At 49.2% G+C, this 18743-nt stretch overlaps 2 protein-coding genes and 1 long non-coding RNA gene across 6 annotated transcripts in view; 1 reads left to right on the top strand and 2 right to left on the bottom strand.

Moving 5' to 3' along the window:
- Positions 1 to 13014, top strand: part of LOC309530412 (uncharacterized protein) — a 53484-nt gene extending 40470 nt beyond the window's left edge. For 2 of the 4 annotated variants that reach the window (XM_082219367.1, XM_082219366.1), the window contains 5 exons: positions 5757 to 6190; positions 6849 to 6930; positions 7157 to 7239; positions 10230 to 10356; positions 12070 to 13014. In XM_082219367.1, the coding sequence (XP_082075493.1) occupies positions 5774 to 6190; positions 6849 to 6930; positions 7157 to 7239; positions 10230 to 10356; positions 12070 to 12986 (1626 nt within the window). In that variant the 5' untranslated portion in view covers positions 5757 to 5773 and the 3' untranslated portion in view covers positions 12987 to 13014. Of the gene's footprint in view, positions 1 to 5734; positions 6191 to 6848; positions 6931 to 7156; positions 7240 to 10229; positions 10357 to 12069 lie in introns of all 4 variants that reach the window. The other 2 variants (XM_082219365.1, XM_082219364.1) reach the window with 1 other exon arrangement.
- The window catches only part of LOC309531588 (uncharacterized protein), a gene marked incomplete at its 3' end in the record, with an annotated part of 400889 nt that overhangs the window by 300447 nt on the left and 81699 nt on the right, over positions 1 to 18743 (bottom strand). The window lies entirely within an intron of this gene.
- Positions 1 to 18743, bottom strand: part of LOC309530678 — a 95297-nt gene that overhangs the window by 25166 nt on the left and 51388 nt on the right. The gene's annotated exons all lie outside the window — the stretch shown is intronic.

Below are 18743 nucleotides of genomic sequence, written 5' to 3'. Positions count from 1 at the left end.
GGACTGCTTGCTGCCCAGGAGGACTCCCCTGTGTGAGTGCCTGAGGGCCCTGCTCCCGCCACTTACCACCTGGCCCAAGGCGGGGCCTGAAGCCTCACAAGGACTGCTTGCTGCCCAGAAGGACTCCCCTGTGTGAGTGTCTGAGGGCCCTGCTCCCGCCACTTACCACCTGGCCCAAGGCGGGGCCTGAAGCCTCACAGGGACTGCTTGCTGCCCAGGAGGACTCCCCTGGGTGAGTGTCTGAGGGCCCTGCTCCCACCACTTACCACCTGGCTCAGGGCGGGGCCTGGCAGGCCTCACAGGGACTGCTTGCTGCCCAGGAGGACTCCCCTGGGTGAGTGTCTGAGGGCCCTGCTCCCGCCACTTACCACCTGGCCCAAGGCGGGGCCTGAAGCCTCACAGGGACTGCTTGCTGCCCAGGAGGACTCCCCTGGGTGAGTGTCTGAGGGCCCTGCTCCTGCCACTTACCACCTGGCCCAAGGCGGGGCCTGGCAGGCCTCACAGGGACTGCTTGCTGCCCAGGAGGACTCCCCTGTGTGAGTGTCTGAGGGCCCTGCTCCCGCCACTTACCACCTGGCCCAAGGCGGGGCCTGAAGCCTCACAAGGACTGCTTGCTGCCCAGGAGGACTCCCCTGGGTGAGTGTCTGAGGGCCCTGCTCCCACCACTTACCACCTGGCCCAGGGCGGGGCCTGGCAGGCCTCACAGGGACTGCTTGCTGCCCAGGAGGACTCACCTGGGTGAGTGCCTGAGGGCTCTGCTCCCACCACTCACCACCTGGCCCAGGGCGGGGCCTGGCAGGCCTCACAGGGACTGCTTGCTGCCCAGGAGGACTCCCCTGTGTGAGTGTCTGAGGGCCCTGCTCCCGCCACTTACCACCTGGCCCAGGGCGGGGCCTGGCAGGCCTCACAGGGACTGCTTGCTGCCCAGAAGGACTCCCCTTTGTGAGTGTCTGAGGGCCCTGCTCCCGCCACTTACCACCTGGCCCAAGGCGGGGCCTGAAGCCTCACAGGGACTGCTTGCTGCCCAGGAGGACTCCCCTGTGTGAGTGTCTGAGGGCCCTGCTCCTGCCACTTACCACCTGGCCCAAGGCGGGGCCTGAAGCCTCACAGGGACTGCTTGCTGCCCAGGAAGACTCCCTGAGTGAGTGCCTGAGGGCCCTGCTCCCGCCACTTACCACCTGGCCCAAGGCAGGGCCTGAAGCCTCACAGGGACTGCTTGCTGCCCAGGAGGACTCCCCTGTGTGTCTGAGGGGCCTGCTCCCGCCACTAACCACCTGGCCCAGGGCGGGGCCTGGCAGGCCTCACAGGGACTGCTTGCTGCCCAGGAGGACCTGCTTGGCAGGGGGTTGGACTCGATGGCCCTTGTGGTCTCTTCCAACTCTATGATTCTATGATTCTAGGACTCCCCTGTGTGAGTGTCTGAGGGCCCTGCTCCCGCCACTTACCACCTGGCCCAGGGCGGGGCCTGAAGCCTCACAGGGACTGCTTGCTTCCCAGGAGGACTCCCCTGTGTGAGTGCCTGAGGGCCCTGCTCCCGCCACTCACCACCTGGCCCAGGGCGGGGCCTGGCAGGCCTCACAGGGACTGCTTGCTGCCCAGGAGGACTCCCCTGTGTGAGTGTCTGAGGGCCCTGCTCCCGCCACTTACCACCTGGCCCAAGGCGGGGCCTGAAGCCTCACAGGGACTGCTTGCTGCCCAGGAGGACTCTCCTGTGTGAGTGCCTGAGGGCTCTGCTCCCACCACTCACCACCTGGCCCAGGGCAGGGCCTCACTAGGATAGTTGCTGTTACTGCTGGAGGGGCACAGAGTGTTTTTAAAAATTTCTTTTGAATTTTTTGTATGTGGGGGGGGGTGGATGTTTGGTTGGGCTTCGGAATTTGTTTGCTTTTGATGTTTTTTGTAATTTTTACAGGTTTTTTGTTTGTATAGTTTTATTGTTGTTGTTTTTAAGGTGTTATTTTGTTCTTAAGGGGAGGGGTCAGGGCTGCTGGGGAGTGGGTCCCAGCCCACAAAATGGCTGGGGCATGTTCCACGGGGGGGGATGCACTGGGACAATCGATCTCAGTGATCACGGGTAGGAGGAGGAGTTACGCTAAGACCAGACCATGTTACTACAGAGGAGGCAGGTTTAGTCGTTGTTTGAGGACTATCCCTGCCTCCAGGTCTGGTCCTGACCGGATGGATACTAGAATCACCAAGGGATACTCACATGACCTGAAGGTGCTGCTGTGCAATGCCAGGTCAATGATTCATAAGACCACTGCCATCCATGACTTGATCATGGATGGAGGACTTGACCTGGCATGTGCAACAGAGACTTGGCTGGATGAAGCAGATGGGCCTGTCCTTGCCACTGCTTGTCCACCAGGTTTCTCTTACGCACAGCAACCCAGGTCATGTGGGCGGGGAGGGGGGGTTGCAGTGATTTTTAGGAAGTCATTAGTTTGCACCAGGCATCCTATTGGGAAGACCCAGTTTTCTGAGTGCATGTTCTGGAAGCTGGGCAATAGGGGCAGTACAGGATTCCTTTTGGTGTACCGACCTCCCCGCTGCACCAAGGATTCCCTGCCCGAGCTGCTTCAGGTTGTGGCGGATGTTCTCCTGGAGACGCCTAGTTTGGTATTCCTAGGGGATTTTAACATCCATGCCGACACGACCTTACAAGAATCATAGAATCATAGAGTTGGAAGAGACCACAAGGGCCATCGAGTCCAACCCCCTGCCAAGCAGGAAACACCATCAGAGCACTCCTGACATATGGTTGTCAAGCCTCTGCTTAAAGACCTCCAAAGAAGGAGACTCCACCACACTCCTTGGCAGCAAATTCCACTGTCGAACAGCTCTTACTGTCAGGAAGTTCTTCCTAATGTTTAGGTGGAATCTTCTTTCTTGTAGTTTGGATCCATTGCTCCGTGTCCGCTTCTCTGGAGCAGCAGAAAACAACCTTTCTCCCTCCTCTATGTGACATCCTTTTATATATTTGAACATGGCTATCATATCACCCCTTAACCTCCTCTTCTCCAGGCTAAACATGCCCAGCTCCCTTAGCCGTTCCTCATAAGGCATCGTTTCCAGGCCTTGGACCATTTTGGTTGCCCTCCTCTGGACACGTTCCAGTTTGTCAGTGTCCTTCTTGAACTGTGGTGCCCAGAACTGGACACAGTACTCCAGGTGAGGTCTGACCAGAGCAGAATACAGTGGCACTATTACTTCAAGAGGCCGCTTAGAACTTTGTGGAAAGCATGGCCTCCATGGGTCTGTCCCTGAATAAGTCTGGCCCAACCCATAGCCGTGGACATGCCTTGGACCTGGTGTTTACCTCTATCGATGTTGGTGATCTGACACTAAGTAAAAGCGAAACGAAAGAAGTGCCATGGTCAGATCACTTCCTGGTGCACCTGGACTTCTCCGTGACCCATCCCCTCTGCAGGGAGTTGGGACCAATTCGGATGGTCCGCCCCCGCCACTTAATGGATCCAAATGGTTTCCAGAGAGTGGTAGGGGATGCTTTATCCCATGTTGATGGCCTTTCAGCTGATTCCCTGGTGTCCCACTGGAATGTGGAGTTAACCAGGGCTACTGACTGTTTGGCTCTGAAGCGCCCTCTCCGATTGCATCGAGCCCGGACAGCCCCGTGGTTTTCCACGGATCTGAGGACAATGAAACAATCGTTGAGACGGCTAGAGTGCCAGTGGCGGATAACCCATTCTGAAGTTGACTGGATACGGCTTAGAGCTCAATGTCGAGCCTACCAAATGGCAGTAGCGACGGCGAAGAAGACTTTCTTCACCGCCTCTATTGCATCTGCAGAAAACAGCAGCAGGAGACTTTTTCAGGTGGTTCACAATTTAGCGGAACCACCTGCAACATCGGGGCCCAGTATGGGCCACATGTTCTCCTGCAATGATTTTGCAAAGTTTTTTGCAGATAAAATCGCTCAGATTCGGGAAGAGGTCGATGCCACTGTGGGAGCAGGGCTGGGGCGGGAGAGTGCTAGAGTCCTGTCTAGTCATGTTGCGTGGGATCAGTTCCAATCTGTTACCTCTGAGGATGTGGACAGGCTGCTTGGACGCGTGAAACCAACCACCTGTCTCGTGGATCCTTGCCCATCCTGGCTTATAAAAGCTAGCTGGGAATGACTGGGCGATGGGTTTCGTGGGGTGGTGAATGCTTCCCTCTGTGAAGGAGCCTTCCCAGACCCGCTCAAAGAGGCAGTTATTAAACCGCTTCTTAAAAAACCATCTTTATTGTGGCCACGATGGCCAACTATCGCCCAGTCTCAAATCTTCCATTCCTGGGCAAGGTGATTGAGAGAGTGGTTGCTGAACAACTCCAGGCACGCCTGGAAGAAGCGGACCATTTGGATCCCTTCCAGTCGGGATTCAGGCCTCATCACAGGACTGAAACTGCCTTGGTCGCACTGGTTGATGATCTCCGGCGGGCTAGGGACAAAGGTGAGAGCTGTTTCCTAGTTCTGCTGGATCTCTCAGCGGCGTTTGATACCATCAACCATAACATCCTTCTGGTCCGTCTTGAGGGGCTGGGAGCTGGGGGCACTGTTATACAGTGGTTCCGCTCCTTCCTCCTGGGCCGTGTTCAGAAAGTGGTGGTGGGGGATGAGTGTTCAGACCCCTGGGCTCTCACTTGTGGGGTCCTCAGGGTTCCATCCTCTCCCCCAGGCTTTTCAACATCTATATGAAGCCACTGGGAGAGATCATCAGGGGGTTTGGGCTGGGTGTTCATCAGTATGCGGATGATACCCAGCTCTACCTCTCTTTCAAATCAGAACCAGTGAAGGCGGTGACGGTCCTGTGTGAGTGTCTGGAGGCGGTTGGAGGATGGATGGCGGCTAACAGATTGAGATTGAATCCTGACAAGACAGAAGTACTGTTTTGGGGGGACAGGAGGCGGGCAGGTGTGGAGGATTCCCTGGTCCTGAATGGGGTAACAGTGCCCCTGAAGGACCAGGTGCACAGCCTGGGAGCCATTTTGGACTCACAGCTGTCCATGGAGGCACAGGTTAAATCTGTGTCCAGGGCAGCTGTCTACCAGCTCCATCTGGTACATAGGCTGAGACCCTATCTGCATGCGTATTGCCTCGCCAGAGTGGTGTATGCTCTGGTAATTTCTCGCTTGGACTATTGCAATGTGCTCTACGTGGGGCTACCTTTGAAGGTGACCCGGAAACTACAACTAATTTAGAATGTGGCAGCTAAACTGGTGACTGGGAGTGGCCTCCGAGACCATATAACACCGGTCTTGAAAGACCTACATTGGCTCCCAGTACGTTTCCAAGCACAATTCTTAAAGTGTTGGTGCTGACCTTTAAAGCCCTAAACGGCCTCGGTCCAGTATACCTGAAGGTGCGTCTCCACCCCCATTGTTCTACCCGGACACTGAGGTCCAGCACCGAGGGCCTTCTGGCGGTTCCCTCCCTGCGAGAAGCCAAGTTACAGGGAACCAGACAGAGGGCTTTCTCTGTCTTGGCGCCCTCCCTGTGGAACGCCCTCCCACCAGATGTCAAAGAGAACAACAACTATCAGACTTTTAGAAGACATCTGAAGGCAGTCCTGTTCAGGGAAACTTTTAATGTTTGATGTATTATGGTATTTTAATATTTTTTTGGAAGCTGCCCAGAGTGGCTGGGGAGGCCCAGCCAGATGGGTGGGGTATAAATAATAAATTATTATTATTATTATTATTATTATTATTATTATTATTATCATCATCAAAGGGTTCCTGCCGATCTCTCAGAGGCTTCCTGAGAGCACAGATGGATGAGCAAGACCCAGCTGGCCCTGAAGCAGGAAGAGGCCATGCCAACCAAACTGGGAGCAGTGGGGGATTCTGGGAAAACTCTGGGCAGATGTTCCTGGGTGAGGAGGGCACCCTCCACTCAGAGGTGCAGAGCCAACTGTTGAGGCAGTTCTGCTGCCAGGAGGCCAAGGGACCCCGAGAGCTTTGCAGCCGACTCTACCACCTTGACCGTCAGTGGCTGAAGCCAGAAAGGCACACGAAAGCTGAGATGTTGGACCTGGTGATCTTGGAGCAGTTCCTGGCTGTCCTTCCACCAGAGATGGAAAGCTGGGTGAGGGACTGTGGAGCGGAGACCAGTTCCCAGGCGGTGGCCCTGGCCGAAGGTTTCCTCCTGAGTCAGGCAGAGGAGAGGAAGCAGGCAGAGAGAAAGCAGGTGAGGGAGACTTTCCTCTGGATACTATCTTGACCAGAGCCAGGGCCTTTTCGGATGTGGCACCGTCCTGGTGGAACGCTCTCTCACAAGAGACCAGGGTACTGTGGGATTTGACATCTTTCCTCAGAGCATGCAAGACAGAGCTGTTCCGCCAGGCCTTTGTTCAGGGTTCAGTCTGATTCTTTTCTTTAAGTACAATAAGAAGCACTAAAGAGGCTTCCTAGCCCACTCACACCTCCTTTATAAGACCAGTGGTAACAGTAGTTGGCCCTAGCGAATATTAATCACTCTCAATTTTACCAGTGGACTGCCGTCTGTCCAGATTTCAATTTGTTTTGAACTAATTTTAAGAAGTATTTTAATTAATCGATTGCCTGTTCTTATATTCTTTGTATACTGTGTTAGATTTATGATGTTAGCCGCCGAAAGATTGGCTCTGACCAGGGAGGGTGGGGTACAAATAAAAAATTATTATTATTATTAGGGGCTCCAAAGAGGATGGAGAACATCCCATAATGCTCTGCTGATGGCCCATGCTTTTTCTGGGAAGGCATCCATGGAATGAGATCTCACACCCTTAAAGTTTTTTACTTTTCCATTTTCTTTCTGCTATTTCTTGTCATTCATTTTCTGTTTTGAATCCTTGTTGCTCTTTCAGGAAAAGGAACGTTTTGAGGAAATGGACATGGATTCCTCTGAGGCAGAGAGGCCTCCGTTGGACACCAGAGAGAGCCCACTGGGTAAGGAGGAAGGTGGTTTTTCTCTGTTTGGAGGCATTCGGAACCAAGTGTCCAGAGGAGGGGAGATATATTTTTGCATAACTAACATATGAAATGGGCACAAATGTCCAAATGCACTCAGCAGGTAAGGTTTTCTGAAAGGCCCATCTGTAGTTAGAGATGCCCTGTTTCACCTGTGAGAGAAGCAGGCACTCCTGGCATCCTGCTTACCTTTTTTCTCTTTCAGGAGACAGAATGATGCCAGCAAGACCTCCTGATCCATCTTTTCATGGGAGCAGAAGGGAAGCAGCGGCTGTGGAACCAGATCAGGTCAGGGGAAGCTGCCTTGTGGGGTCAGAGGCCGAGGGATGGAGCAATGTCATGGAGTGGTTGGGCACAGAGGAATGGTGGGAGGAAGCAGCCGGGGAACCAGGAAGGGAAGATGTCTCAGCCCAAGGAGTGGAGGTGGAGGAAGGATGAGCAGTGAAAGGGAGAAGAGGGAGAATCTGGGAAGAGGAGGGGTCAGAAGCTGAAGGGGTAACAGGGCTTAGTGAGCTGGGAGAATGAGGCAGAATGCAGTCCAGAATCGGAGGCAGAAGAAGAAGGAGGCGAGTGGGAGGAGGGAGGTCAAGAGTCAGAGCTGAGTCAGGAGAAGGAGGAGCCACCGGGGGCTCCCTCTCCTTCTGCCATAAGCCACCCTCCCTGCTTGTCTCTCAGAGCCCGGAGACTTCTGACAATGGAGGAGCAAAGGCAGGCTGCACACTGGCACACTGTTGGATCACTTGCCAGAAACCCCAGAGAGGAGGGGGCTTGGAAAGCTGTGGGGAGCTAGGGGCCTTCTCTTTTGGCAGCTGATTTCATGGAGGAAGACCCTGTCATGGAATTCTACTCAGTATTGATCCAGGCAGAACTCCAATGTATAGTTACCAGAGTGAAAACGTAAAACGTTGCAGGATCCCCCAAAATAGACCAGAGGCAATTGTATTTCACCCAGCAGAGCTTCACTGCTACTGAAGACAAATGAGCATAATGGTCCCAAATCCAAAACATTCAGGATTGGCCCTGTCCATAAGAAATCCAGTTGCAGCAAACTTAACTGAAATTTCCCACAACTTATAATAAGTTTAAACTTCAACACTCAGCATGCTATGTACAGAACACCAGAAGGGAGAGAGAGAGAGAGAGAAAGAAACCCAGTCTCCTTCTGGCCTCTTCTTATAGTCAGCATGACCTTGACAGAAGACATAACAGAACCACTTTAACCCAGCTGTACTCAGGCTGCGAGGCCTGGGTCCTTGTACTGAAGGCCAAGCTCAGAAAGGGTGCCCCTGGGTCCCAAAAGATGATTTTCTGTGGGTATGAGCCAGGGACCAAGGTTTGGAGATTTGCCTATCCAACAGGCAAACAGTCCAGGATTCTGCTCAGCAGCAGTGCTGAGTTCTGTGAGTAGAATGGATGGACACGCATACATGGGAACCCTGATGTTCTTTCAGAGAGTCTGCAAGACACTGCTGATGAGGAAGAGGTTGAACCTGCTTCTGAGGCACAGAGTCCTGACCCAGAGCAGGTAGAGGGAAGAACTTCTCCTAAAGCTGTGAAGCTTGAACAGAGAAGTGCTCCTTCCTCACCCACAGGTTCAGCTGAGAAGTCTAAACGGTGCAGTAAGTCAGAGGGGGAGCTCTCTGAGGCAAAGGACGTTCTAGCTGGTCCTAGTGGGTCTGAGGGGGTACCTGAAACTGGGTTGAGACGTTCAGCTCGCACAAGAAAAGGTAAACCTTCTGACAGGTTTGCAGTCACAAGTGTGTGGGTTGGCATGGCACAGTGTGAACCCGAGAGTTTTGAGGGTGTTCAGAAACTGCCTCAGGAAGAAGCCAGGAAAGGGCATGAGGCAATGCAGAAGGAGATGAGCTCAATGGAGTCTCTAGGTGTGTTCTCCCTCACAACGTTGCCAGTGGGCAAACAGGCTGTGAGCAGCCGCTGGGTTTACCGTCTTAAACCCACAGCAACAGGGGAACCACAGTACAAGGGTAGGCTAGTAGCCAGAGGGTTCACGCAGCAAAAGGGGCTGCATTATACTGAGGTATACGCTCCTACTTCCAGAAGTGAAACTCTGCACATGCTCTTAGCGATTGCTGCACAAAGAGGTTTTCAGGTGTATCACTTTGATGTGGATTTGAACTCAGAGCTCCAGGAGGATCTGTACATGCTTCCTCCTCCAGCGTTTGAGGGCAATGAGCCGAATACTGTATGGAAGTTTCACAAGTCCATTTATGGCTTAAAGCCTTAGAGAAGCTAGGTTTCAAGAAGAGTCTTGCTGACAGCTGCCTGTACCTTTAAGGGGCAGGAGAGTCACAGGAAATGGTGTTGATCTTTGTTGATGACATCATTCACATCTCAGGGGCAAACAAACAGGTGCAGAAGTTTGCCAAAGAGCTTGGAAAACGGTTTCAGCTCAAGAACCTGGGTGCAGTAAGGATCTACTTAGGTGTTCAGATAGACAGGACTGAAGATGGAAGCTTCTTGCTCAGTCAGAAAGGCAAGATTGAGCAGTTGCTTGAGAAGTTCAGAATGTCTGATTGTGCAGGGGTTAGGGCACCCATGGAGACAAGCTACGTGAAAGACAATTGGCTAGCAGAACGCGTTGAGTTTGAGAACGCTGAGCTCTTCCAGTCCGCTCTGGGTAGTCTGTTGTATCTGTCCCAGTGGAGCAGGCCGGACATTGCATTTGCTACCAATCTGCTCAGTAGGGAAGCATCAAAGCCCAGTGTAAATGCCTGGCATGGTATCAAGCGGGTGCTGCGTTACCTGCAGGATACCAAGGACTTCAGTCTCAAGCTGTCAGCTGCAGGTGAGACGGCGCTTACTTGCTGGCCAGATAGCGACGGGGCGAATCTGGATGACAGGAAGTCCGTATCTGGGATGGTAATAAACCTTGGGGAATCTTTAGTTGGGTGGAAGTCCCGGAAGCAAAGTCTCATTGCGCTGTCCTCTACTGAGGCTGAATTCATTGCACTATCGGAATTGTGCAGGGAACTGGAGTTCTATAGATGCCTGGTGCAAGAGATCTATGGGGATTGTTGCCTGCCCATCACTGTTTGGGAAGACAATCAACCCTGTCTGAAGTTGGCAGAATCTGGGCAGTTTAAGGCCAGAACCAAGCATCTAGACATACGTTTCCAGAATGCGTGTCAAAGTGTCAATCCTATTGAAAGCAATCCTATTGAAACAACACAGCAATTAAGAGGAAGGAAAGAACAGAGCATTGTGTAGTAGATCATATTTCTGCTGTCTCAGAAGAGGACATTTCGTTTTTCTTTTAGGGTCCAGTGTGCTTTGAAGATGTCGCTGTTTGTTTCACGGACGAGGAGTGGGCATTGCTGGATCCTGACCAGAGAGCTCTGTATAAGGATGTCATGGAGGAGAATCGTGGGATCGTGGCCTCTCTTGGTAAGGCTCCCTGTGGGATCGTCCTATCTGCCTGGAAATTCAAAAAATACCTCTATGTAACAAATCTCATACATTTCCACATAGCTCAGCAGTGCCCAATACAACACCTGGGAACCTAACACCCCCACAATAAACCTTGAACAGCAAATTCCAGTTTTTTCTGTATTCCAGCAAATTCCCGGGGGGTTTTTGTATCTGAAGAAGTGTGCATGCACACGAAAACTCATACTAATACAAACTCAGTTGGTTTCTAAGGTGCTACTGGAAGGATTTTTTTTATTTATTTAGCTTCAGAGTTGTTCGGAAAGATAAGTAGCTTCTGTCAAGTTTTCTGTTTTGTTTTTGTTGCTGTCAGTCTTGGGTTGACCAGAGAGACGACTGACATTGGAGATGGAGGGGATGCCATGACTGGGCCAAACAAAATCCATCCCAGAGAAGAGCCAGGCTTATTGAATCTCAGGTAGTAGTAGCAGTGATAATAATAGTAATAATAATTTTTATTTGTACTCTGCCCACCTGGCTGGGTTGCCCCAGCTGCTCTGGGCGGCTTCCAACACTTATATAAACCAGAAACATTAATCATAACAATCTGTCCCCATATAAAAAGTACATTAACTTTAAAATGAACAACTTACACTAGTGGCCAAAATTGTGGAAACCTTTTGGAGAAAGTGTATTTCAGAGCTTTGATACCTCATGACACCACTGTTTTGGGAAGTAATAGCATAAAACTATATATCAATGGAAAAATAATTTAATGAAGAATGTAATGATTTTCTTCTGTCATGCAGGCACAGTCTCTCCATTCTTCGATCATTACTTGCTGTTGTGCACCTTTCCCTGCCTTTACCAGTCTGATTTTGAAGTGACTGAGTCTCTTATACATCTTCAAAAATGTAGACCAGCTTTGGTTAAGTTTTCCCCAATCTTTCATCTAATTTCTTCATACCTGTAGCCTTGTTCACTTAATAGTACGATTTTACATCTCTTTCTGGGTAACTAGTCAACTCTTTGTACCATTTTTTAATTTTATTAAGTTTTACAAACTCACCACATGAAAGAACCAAGAAACCAACCAAATTGATAGCATTCCCATAATACACTGACAAAAGTCAACCTAAGCAAGTTGTTCTTCCCTTTTCTGGTCATATGTCTATAACCTTTGATAGAATACAGATAATTGAACAAACTTTGTTGCACTACATTCTTGATTAAATTATCTTTCCATTGCTATATAATATGGTATTACAGTCATACCTCGGGTTACAGTCACTTTAGGTTGCGTGTTTTAGGGTTGCGCACTGAGGCGAACCTGAAAGTACCGGAATGGTTTACTTCCAGGTTTCAGTGCTTGTACATACGCAGAACCACCAAATTACGACCCACGCATGCGCAGATGCAACACTGCAGGTTGCAAACGCTGCGGATTGCAAACATGCCCCCCACATGGATCATGTTTGCAACCCGAGCATCCACTGTACTCCAAAAGAAGTGGTGTTATGAGCCATCAAACATCTGAAATGCACTTTTTTCTAAAAGGCTTTCACAATTTTACCACTACAGTATATCAAAGAAAGCAACATTCAACAACCCATCAGAATCTAATAATAAATATGTTGGTTAATGACAAACAACAGGTAATGAACACACACACAACTCCTTTACTTCTTCATTTGTTCCTGAGACTCTAATCCCTTTTTGTATCCATTGCAGATTGTGATGAATTGCAGATCGAGAACAAGGCTGAACAAGACAAAATCCCCAGAGAGGAGAAGCCATGGAAAAATTTGGAGTATGGGGAGAGCTGCAGTCAGAGCTCCAATCTCACTAAGCATCAGAGAATTCATACAGGGGAGAAACCCTATCAGTGTGTGGAATGTGGCAAGAGCTTCAGTCAGAGCTCCAGTCTCACTTCCCATCAGAGAATTCATACAGGGGAGAAACCCTATCAGTGTGGGAAATGTGAAAAGAGCTTCAGTCAGAGCTCCAGTCTCACTTCCCATCAGAGAATTCATACAGGGGAGAAACCCTATCAGTGTGTGGAATGTGGAAAGAGCTTCAGGAAGAGCTCCCATCTCACTTCCCATCAGAGAATTCATACAGGGGAGAAACCCTATCAGTGTGTGGAATGTGGAAAGAGCTTCAGGAAGAGCTCCCATCTCACTTACCATCAGAGAATTCATACAGGAGAGAAACCCTATCAGTGTGTGGAATGTGGAAAGTGTTTCAGTCACTGTTCCAATCTCACTTCCCATCAAAGAATTCATACAGGGGAGAAACCCTATCAGTGTGTGGAATGTGGAAAGAGCTTCAGGGAGAGCCCTGGTCTCACTAAGCATCAGATAATTCATACAGGAGAGAAATCCTATCAGTGTGGGGAATGTGGAAAGAGCTTCAGTAGAAGCTCCCATCTCACTTCCCATCAGAGAATACATACAGGAGAGAAATCCTATCAGTGTGGGGAATGTGGAAAGAGCTTCAGTCACAGCTCTGATGTCAGTAAGCATCAGAGAATTCATACAGGGGAGAAACCCTATCAGTGTTTGGAATGTGGAAAGAGCTTCAGTCAGAGCTCCCATCTCACTTCCCATCAAAGAATTCATACAGGGGAGAAACTCTTCATTCTATAGCTTTAGGAGCCTTGTTAATACGCACCTTTTTAACATCTAAGGCCCTTTTAAAATGTGGTGGGGAGTTGAGTTACTGATGTGTATTTTGTGTTTTTATGTTGTGTTTTTATGTTGTAATCGTCCTGAGACATGTGGGAACAGGAGTCAACAACTAGAGGCCAAGGGGGTTTTGCCCAATAGTATATTTGAGGGGCCACCCCCCCCCAGTTGATAGGCATTGCCATTCAAATGGCCTGCATGCATCATGTGATTGATTGTGCAAGGCGGGCCTTACCTGGCCCCTCCCACCAATATTTTACTCAAGTCAGCACCATTGGGTTGAGTGGTATGCTAATTAAATATAGACATAAATCGCCTTCTTTTGCACATGTTCCAGCTTGTCAATATCCTTATTCATTATCATTTTTAATATTTATGTGCCTTTCATCTGAAGATTTCACAACAGAAACATACAGGATAAAAGCATGACTTTCTCAAAAACAAGAAAAGCCAAAGAAATCTCTCCTCCCCGGCAGCAAAAAGAAAACCAATGAGCGCATTCTAGCCTTGCCCCCTGATCATGTAAAGAGTTCCCTCCCAACTTCTGCTTTTTCAGTCTGAACATGCAGTATAACCTTTCCCCTGATTTATGGTAAGAAGGAAGAAAAAGGAACTTCGGCCCTTACGCTCCTACGCGGCCATCTGCTATACCGGGACATTCTGCGGCTAGCATCTTCCTGTTTGAGCTACTCGGGACCCTGTCTGGACAGGGGGGAAAGTGCCAGCACAGCAGATTTATTGCTTCCCCCTTATGTTAGCGAGACATTGAGAAGAACAAGGGAAGCGAACTGGGGCAGGGTTCATTTCGGATTCTTCCGATCTAAGCAATTTGCTATAAGCTTTTGCAGAAGCCGTCATGATTCAAACATGGATTATATAAAAATCATTATAAGGATATATGGTTATATGGCTAACTGATTATATGAGAAGCATAAGGGTAGAATTCCTCCAGTTGGTCCTGCTTCACCCTAACCTCAATAAAACAATCCACAAACATGCTAAAATCTGACAAACAAGCAGCACATTGGGGCTGCCAGAGGATATCAACACCCTCATCCCTACCCCAACATACCAGTGATGTTAATAACATGAGCAACATTGCTTATGGACCCTATGTGGAGTTTGGAACTGACAGGGTTAAAACTCTGTGGTGTCCTGTATCTGGGAGGGGCCTGACGCAGGGCCGGATGTCACAGGCTTTGTCTGTCTTTGTGTCGTTGTTCAGAGTTGCTTTCACTTCTGACTGAGACTGAGAGACGCAGCTCAGCTCAGAGGCTGCGTGTGTGCTTTTGGAGCACTGGAAAGATGCCGGAAAGCTCCAATGGAATGTGACTGATTTATGGCTTGTAAATAAACGCTTCTAGAGATAAGAACGAACTGTCTCTGGACTTGATTTATCCCTCTATCTCACACGGACAGCAGGACCGCTGTGACTCTGCTCTTCCTGCTCAGGTCGGCCTCAAGCCCCAAGCAGAGCTGCGCAGGGGAAGCCTGACTGGACGCAGGATTAATTTCCCCAAAGGTTATGGAAGTTCCGTGTTTCCTGCCATGTGTGAGGAGGGAAGAAGGCTGCCAGCTTTGAGCTGCTTTGAGGAGCTCAATCTGTGAGGAGAACCAGAGATTTTAGGGTTAATAGCTTGTTATGTACTGAGTTGAATAGGATCCAAACTGCAGCAGTCTGATTGGTCCTAGAACAATGCAGCAGTATGATTGGTTGGCAGGAACCACCCAATCCTGCTCCAGATAGAAGTGAATCCACAACCTGATTGGCTTACAGTAGAATTCCGGAATTAGCCAATCATGTGCAGCCCATTGTGTAAATAATGTATATAAAGCAGATACTTTGAGGGGACTTTCATTCATTCCTCCTCACCACTATGAGCTGAATAAAGAGCATGAAATCACTTTGCGACTCTGAGTATATTTCATAGCTCATGAAGTGAGGGCCTGCCAGTGGGGGGGGGGTGTTCACATGGGGGGGGGTTCTGCTTTGTTATGTGAGCTTTTTACTTTCGGGTTTTTTTGCTACCATACAGGCTCTCTCTCCCGGCCTGTTTCTCTGCTGTAAATAAAGCTTCTTAGATTAGGAAGAAGCTGTGTGCTGAGTGTTTTTCTGCATGCCTGAGATTCCTCCACACAGAGCACACACCGCGGATCGCAACACTGTGCTACACGTCCGGAGCGGAGCTGAGGCGCAGCCGAAGTGTGCCGGGTGTTCAGTTTCAGAGATTATGGCTGCATAACACAACAGAAACATTGTCACACCACCCCACCCCCATTCACCATGCCCCCACCTCTTCCCAGTGTGGTGTAGTGGTTAAGAGCGGTAGTCACGTAATCTGGGAAACCGGGTTCGCGTCTCCGCTCCTCCACATGCAGCTGCTGGGTGACCTTGGGCCAGTCACACTTCTGTGAAGTCTCTCAGCCCCACTCACCTCACAGAGTGTTTGTTGTGGGGGAGGAAGGGAAAGGAGAATGTGAGCCGCTTTGAGACTCCTGAAGGGGAGTGAAAGGCGGGATATCAAATCCAAACTCTTCTTCTTCTTCTTCTTCCCCCCTTTTCTTCCTAATTCAACACTAATGTCTCAACAGAGGAAACTGATCTGTAGAAAATGTAACTTGAAAAAGGAGAAATTGCACATACTTTTGTAAACCAAGAAATAAAATATGTTGTGTTTTTTTTAAAAAAAGAGAGGGATCCCAGCCCCTAGCCTGGCTGCTGCATTGGGGACCAGTTTCCCAGTGTCTCCCAGGGCAGCTCCCCACGGAGGCCACTGCAGCAATCCCCTCGCACCCAGAGCAGGGCATCCCAGGACCACATCCTCTCTCTCCCAAAGGGATTGTTGCTGGCAAAGCAGCCGGAAATGGGCGCTGCTACTTCCTGAGCCTCCAGGGACCTTGGCATCAGTGGCCGTGTGTGTGTTAAGATATCTAAAAATAATCATAATAAATCACCTGCCTAAATTTCAAGGGAGATGTCTTTGGCCCCACCCACTTGGCCCTCAGGGGTTTGCCAGATACGTTCCTCTTGCTGGCCTCCCACTTTGGAACAAGCTGCCTAAAGTGTCCACATGAGAGTCAGAGGGGTCAGATAGAATCGCAGGATTGCAGAGTCAGGATGTACCCCAGGGATCATCTAGTCCAACCCCCTGAAAGGCAGGAATCACAGCAAAAGACTCCCTGACATATAGATGGCTCTAGGTGATGGCTTCTTCTTGCGGTTATCAGCCTCTGGAAGGCGACATCTTTTTATATGGTCTATAGAGATCTTGCTCTTCCTGCCTGGGTGCCTCCATTCCTAGTCTTTGCTCTCTAAGAAAAGATGGAGCTGGAATTTCTATCCCTTTTGATCTTGCGGAGTTTTGATGAAGCCTCCAAAGGAACATCGGAAGCTGCCTTCTTCTGAGCCCGACCAAGGGCTCCCTCTAGCTCTGCATTGTCCACACTGACTGGCAGCAGCTCCCCCCAGTTTCAGGCAGGGGTCTCCTCCAGCCCTTGCGGGAGATGCCAGGGGCTGACCCTGGGACATTCTGCATGCCAAGCAGATCCTCTTGGTTCCCCATATTTCACTAGCCTTTCAACGTTATTCTGTTAGCAACCGTGGAGATTCCACCTGCCTCTTTCCAAAGGAGAAAACTCACCTGATTAAAGGATTTGAGGTGATGCATCATTTGTATACTTTTTGGAGTTCTATGTTTCCAATATCCCTGAGATCTCTTGATGAAGGGCGGTATATCAATTTAATAAATATTAACAACCATCCATTGTTAGTCCCCTGAATTTGCAATGAAGTGTATGGGGGGGGGCCTCATTTAATTTCACTGCACACAGGTGGTGTAGTGATAATAAAGGTTTATTATTATTACTGTTCTTGAAGCTACCAGCATGAGTTTGACCAAACTGCGGGAGGCAGTGGGAGACCGGAGTGCCTGGCATGCTCTGGTCCAGGGGGTCACGAAGAGGCGGACACGGCTAAACGACTAAACAACAACAATTATTACTGGAAGGAGAAATGGCATACAGTGGTACCTTGGGTTATATACACTTCAGGTTACAGACTCCGGTACCCCGATTAAGAATTTTGCTTCAGGATAAGAACAGAAAATTGTGCTCTGGTGGCACGGCAGCAACGGGAGGCCCCATTAACTAAAGTGGTGCTTCAGGTTAAGAACAATTTCAGGTTAAGAACGGACCTCTGGAACGAATTAAGTTCTTAACCTGAGGTACCACTGTAAAGGTAAAGGTAAAGGGACCCCTAACCACTAGGTCCAGTCGTGACCGACTCTGGGGTTGTGGCACTCATCTTGCTTTATTGGCCGAGGGAGCCGGCGTACAGCTTCCGGGTCATGTGGCCAGCAGGACTAAGCCGCTTCTGGTGAACCAGAGCAGCGCGCGGAAATGCCGTTTACCTTCCCGCCGGAGCGGTACCTATTTATCTACTTGCACTTTGGGGTGCTTTCGAACTGCTAGGTGGGCAGGAGCAGGGACCGAGCAATGGGAGCTCACCCCATCGCAGGGATTCGAACCGCCGACCTTCTGATCGGCAAGTCCTAGGCTCTGTGGTTTAACCCACATCTATTTACATCCTTGCCAAAGTTCAAGGATTCTCGCTCGTGGCCGAAGTCTTCTTCTTGAGCTTCTGCCGCTCAATCCTGTCTCTTCTCTCTCTTTCAACATGTTGGGGAGACAGGAGAACCTGCAGAGTCCAGCGCTGCTGAAGGTCCGTGCCCAAACTTTCCTTCTGGGCTTTTGTCCTGAAAAGGCAGCTTCCTGAGCGAGATGGAAAACAGTCTTTCTGTCTGTCTGGGGCACACACTTGGCTCAAAGTCTGGGGCAGATTTCTTTGGAAAGAACTGTCTACAAAGCAACTCTTCCTCCCAGATGAAACTAATTCTTGCTTCAGCGCCAGCCCTGGGGACCCCTACATACTTCTAAACTTGGGTCCTTAAGCATTTCTTTCTTAAAGTCATTATTAAGCCATGTCATGCTTATGATATTTTATTCTCTTTTTAATGACGGTATGCTGTTATAAATGTGCATTTTATATTTGACTTCACTTAGCAATGTTGTTGTTTTTATAAAAAGTTTAAGTTTTTTTCTGTTAACCTTGTGTTAAATATGTATTCTGTAGTTGACCTTCTTTGTAATGTTTTATTTTGAAATTTTAAGATAATATTTTAGTTTTCTGTTAATTATGCTGTTTTGACTATATACGCTATATACAACTATATTTTGACATATTCTATTGATGTTTTAATATGCTGTAAACCACTTTCAGATTTTTCTTAAAAATATAAAGCAGTATAGAAATGAAAATGATGATGATGATGATGATGAAGGGGTGAAGGAGGAGTCATGGTATTCTCACCATACTTTGCCAAAGAAATTTCTGGTGACTCAAAATCTTCACGAAACTGATTTACATTTCCAATGACAGGCTCCTCAACACATTGGCTGGATGATACACCAAAAGTTAACTCTTTAGAGTCCGGCAACAGCTCTTTTTGCTGCTGAGCTAAATGCTATTTAAAAGCGAGATCATTGCTTATAAGGCAAGATGTAAACATATCATTTTCATGTACTAAAACTGATAAGGACCTTTTAAAATCTTTGTATTCACAATCTACCTGGGCTAGACTGGTTTTTACTGCTTGGACCCCATAGGGAGTTCCTGTTACGATATAGAAGCAATGCGGCAGCGAGCTGCTAGCTTGAAAG

Source organism: Podarcis vaucheri (assembly GCF_965113315.1).
Source record: "Podarcis vaucheri genome assembly, chromosome: 4".
Taxonomy (NCBI): Eukaryota; Metazoa; Chordata; class Lepidosauria; order Squamata; family Lacertidae; genus Podarcis; species Podarcis vaucheri.
Note: the sequence above shows the minus strand (reverse complement) of the source record. Positions and strands in the feature narration are given on the sequence as shown.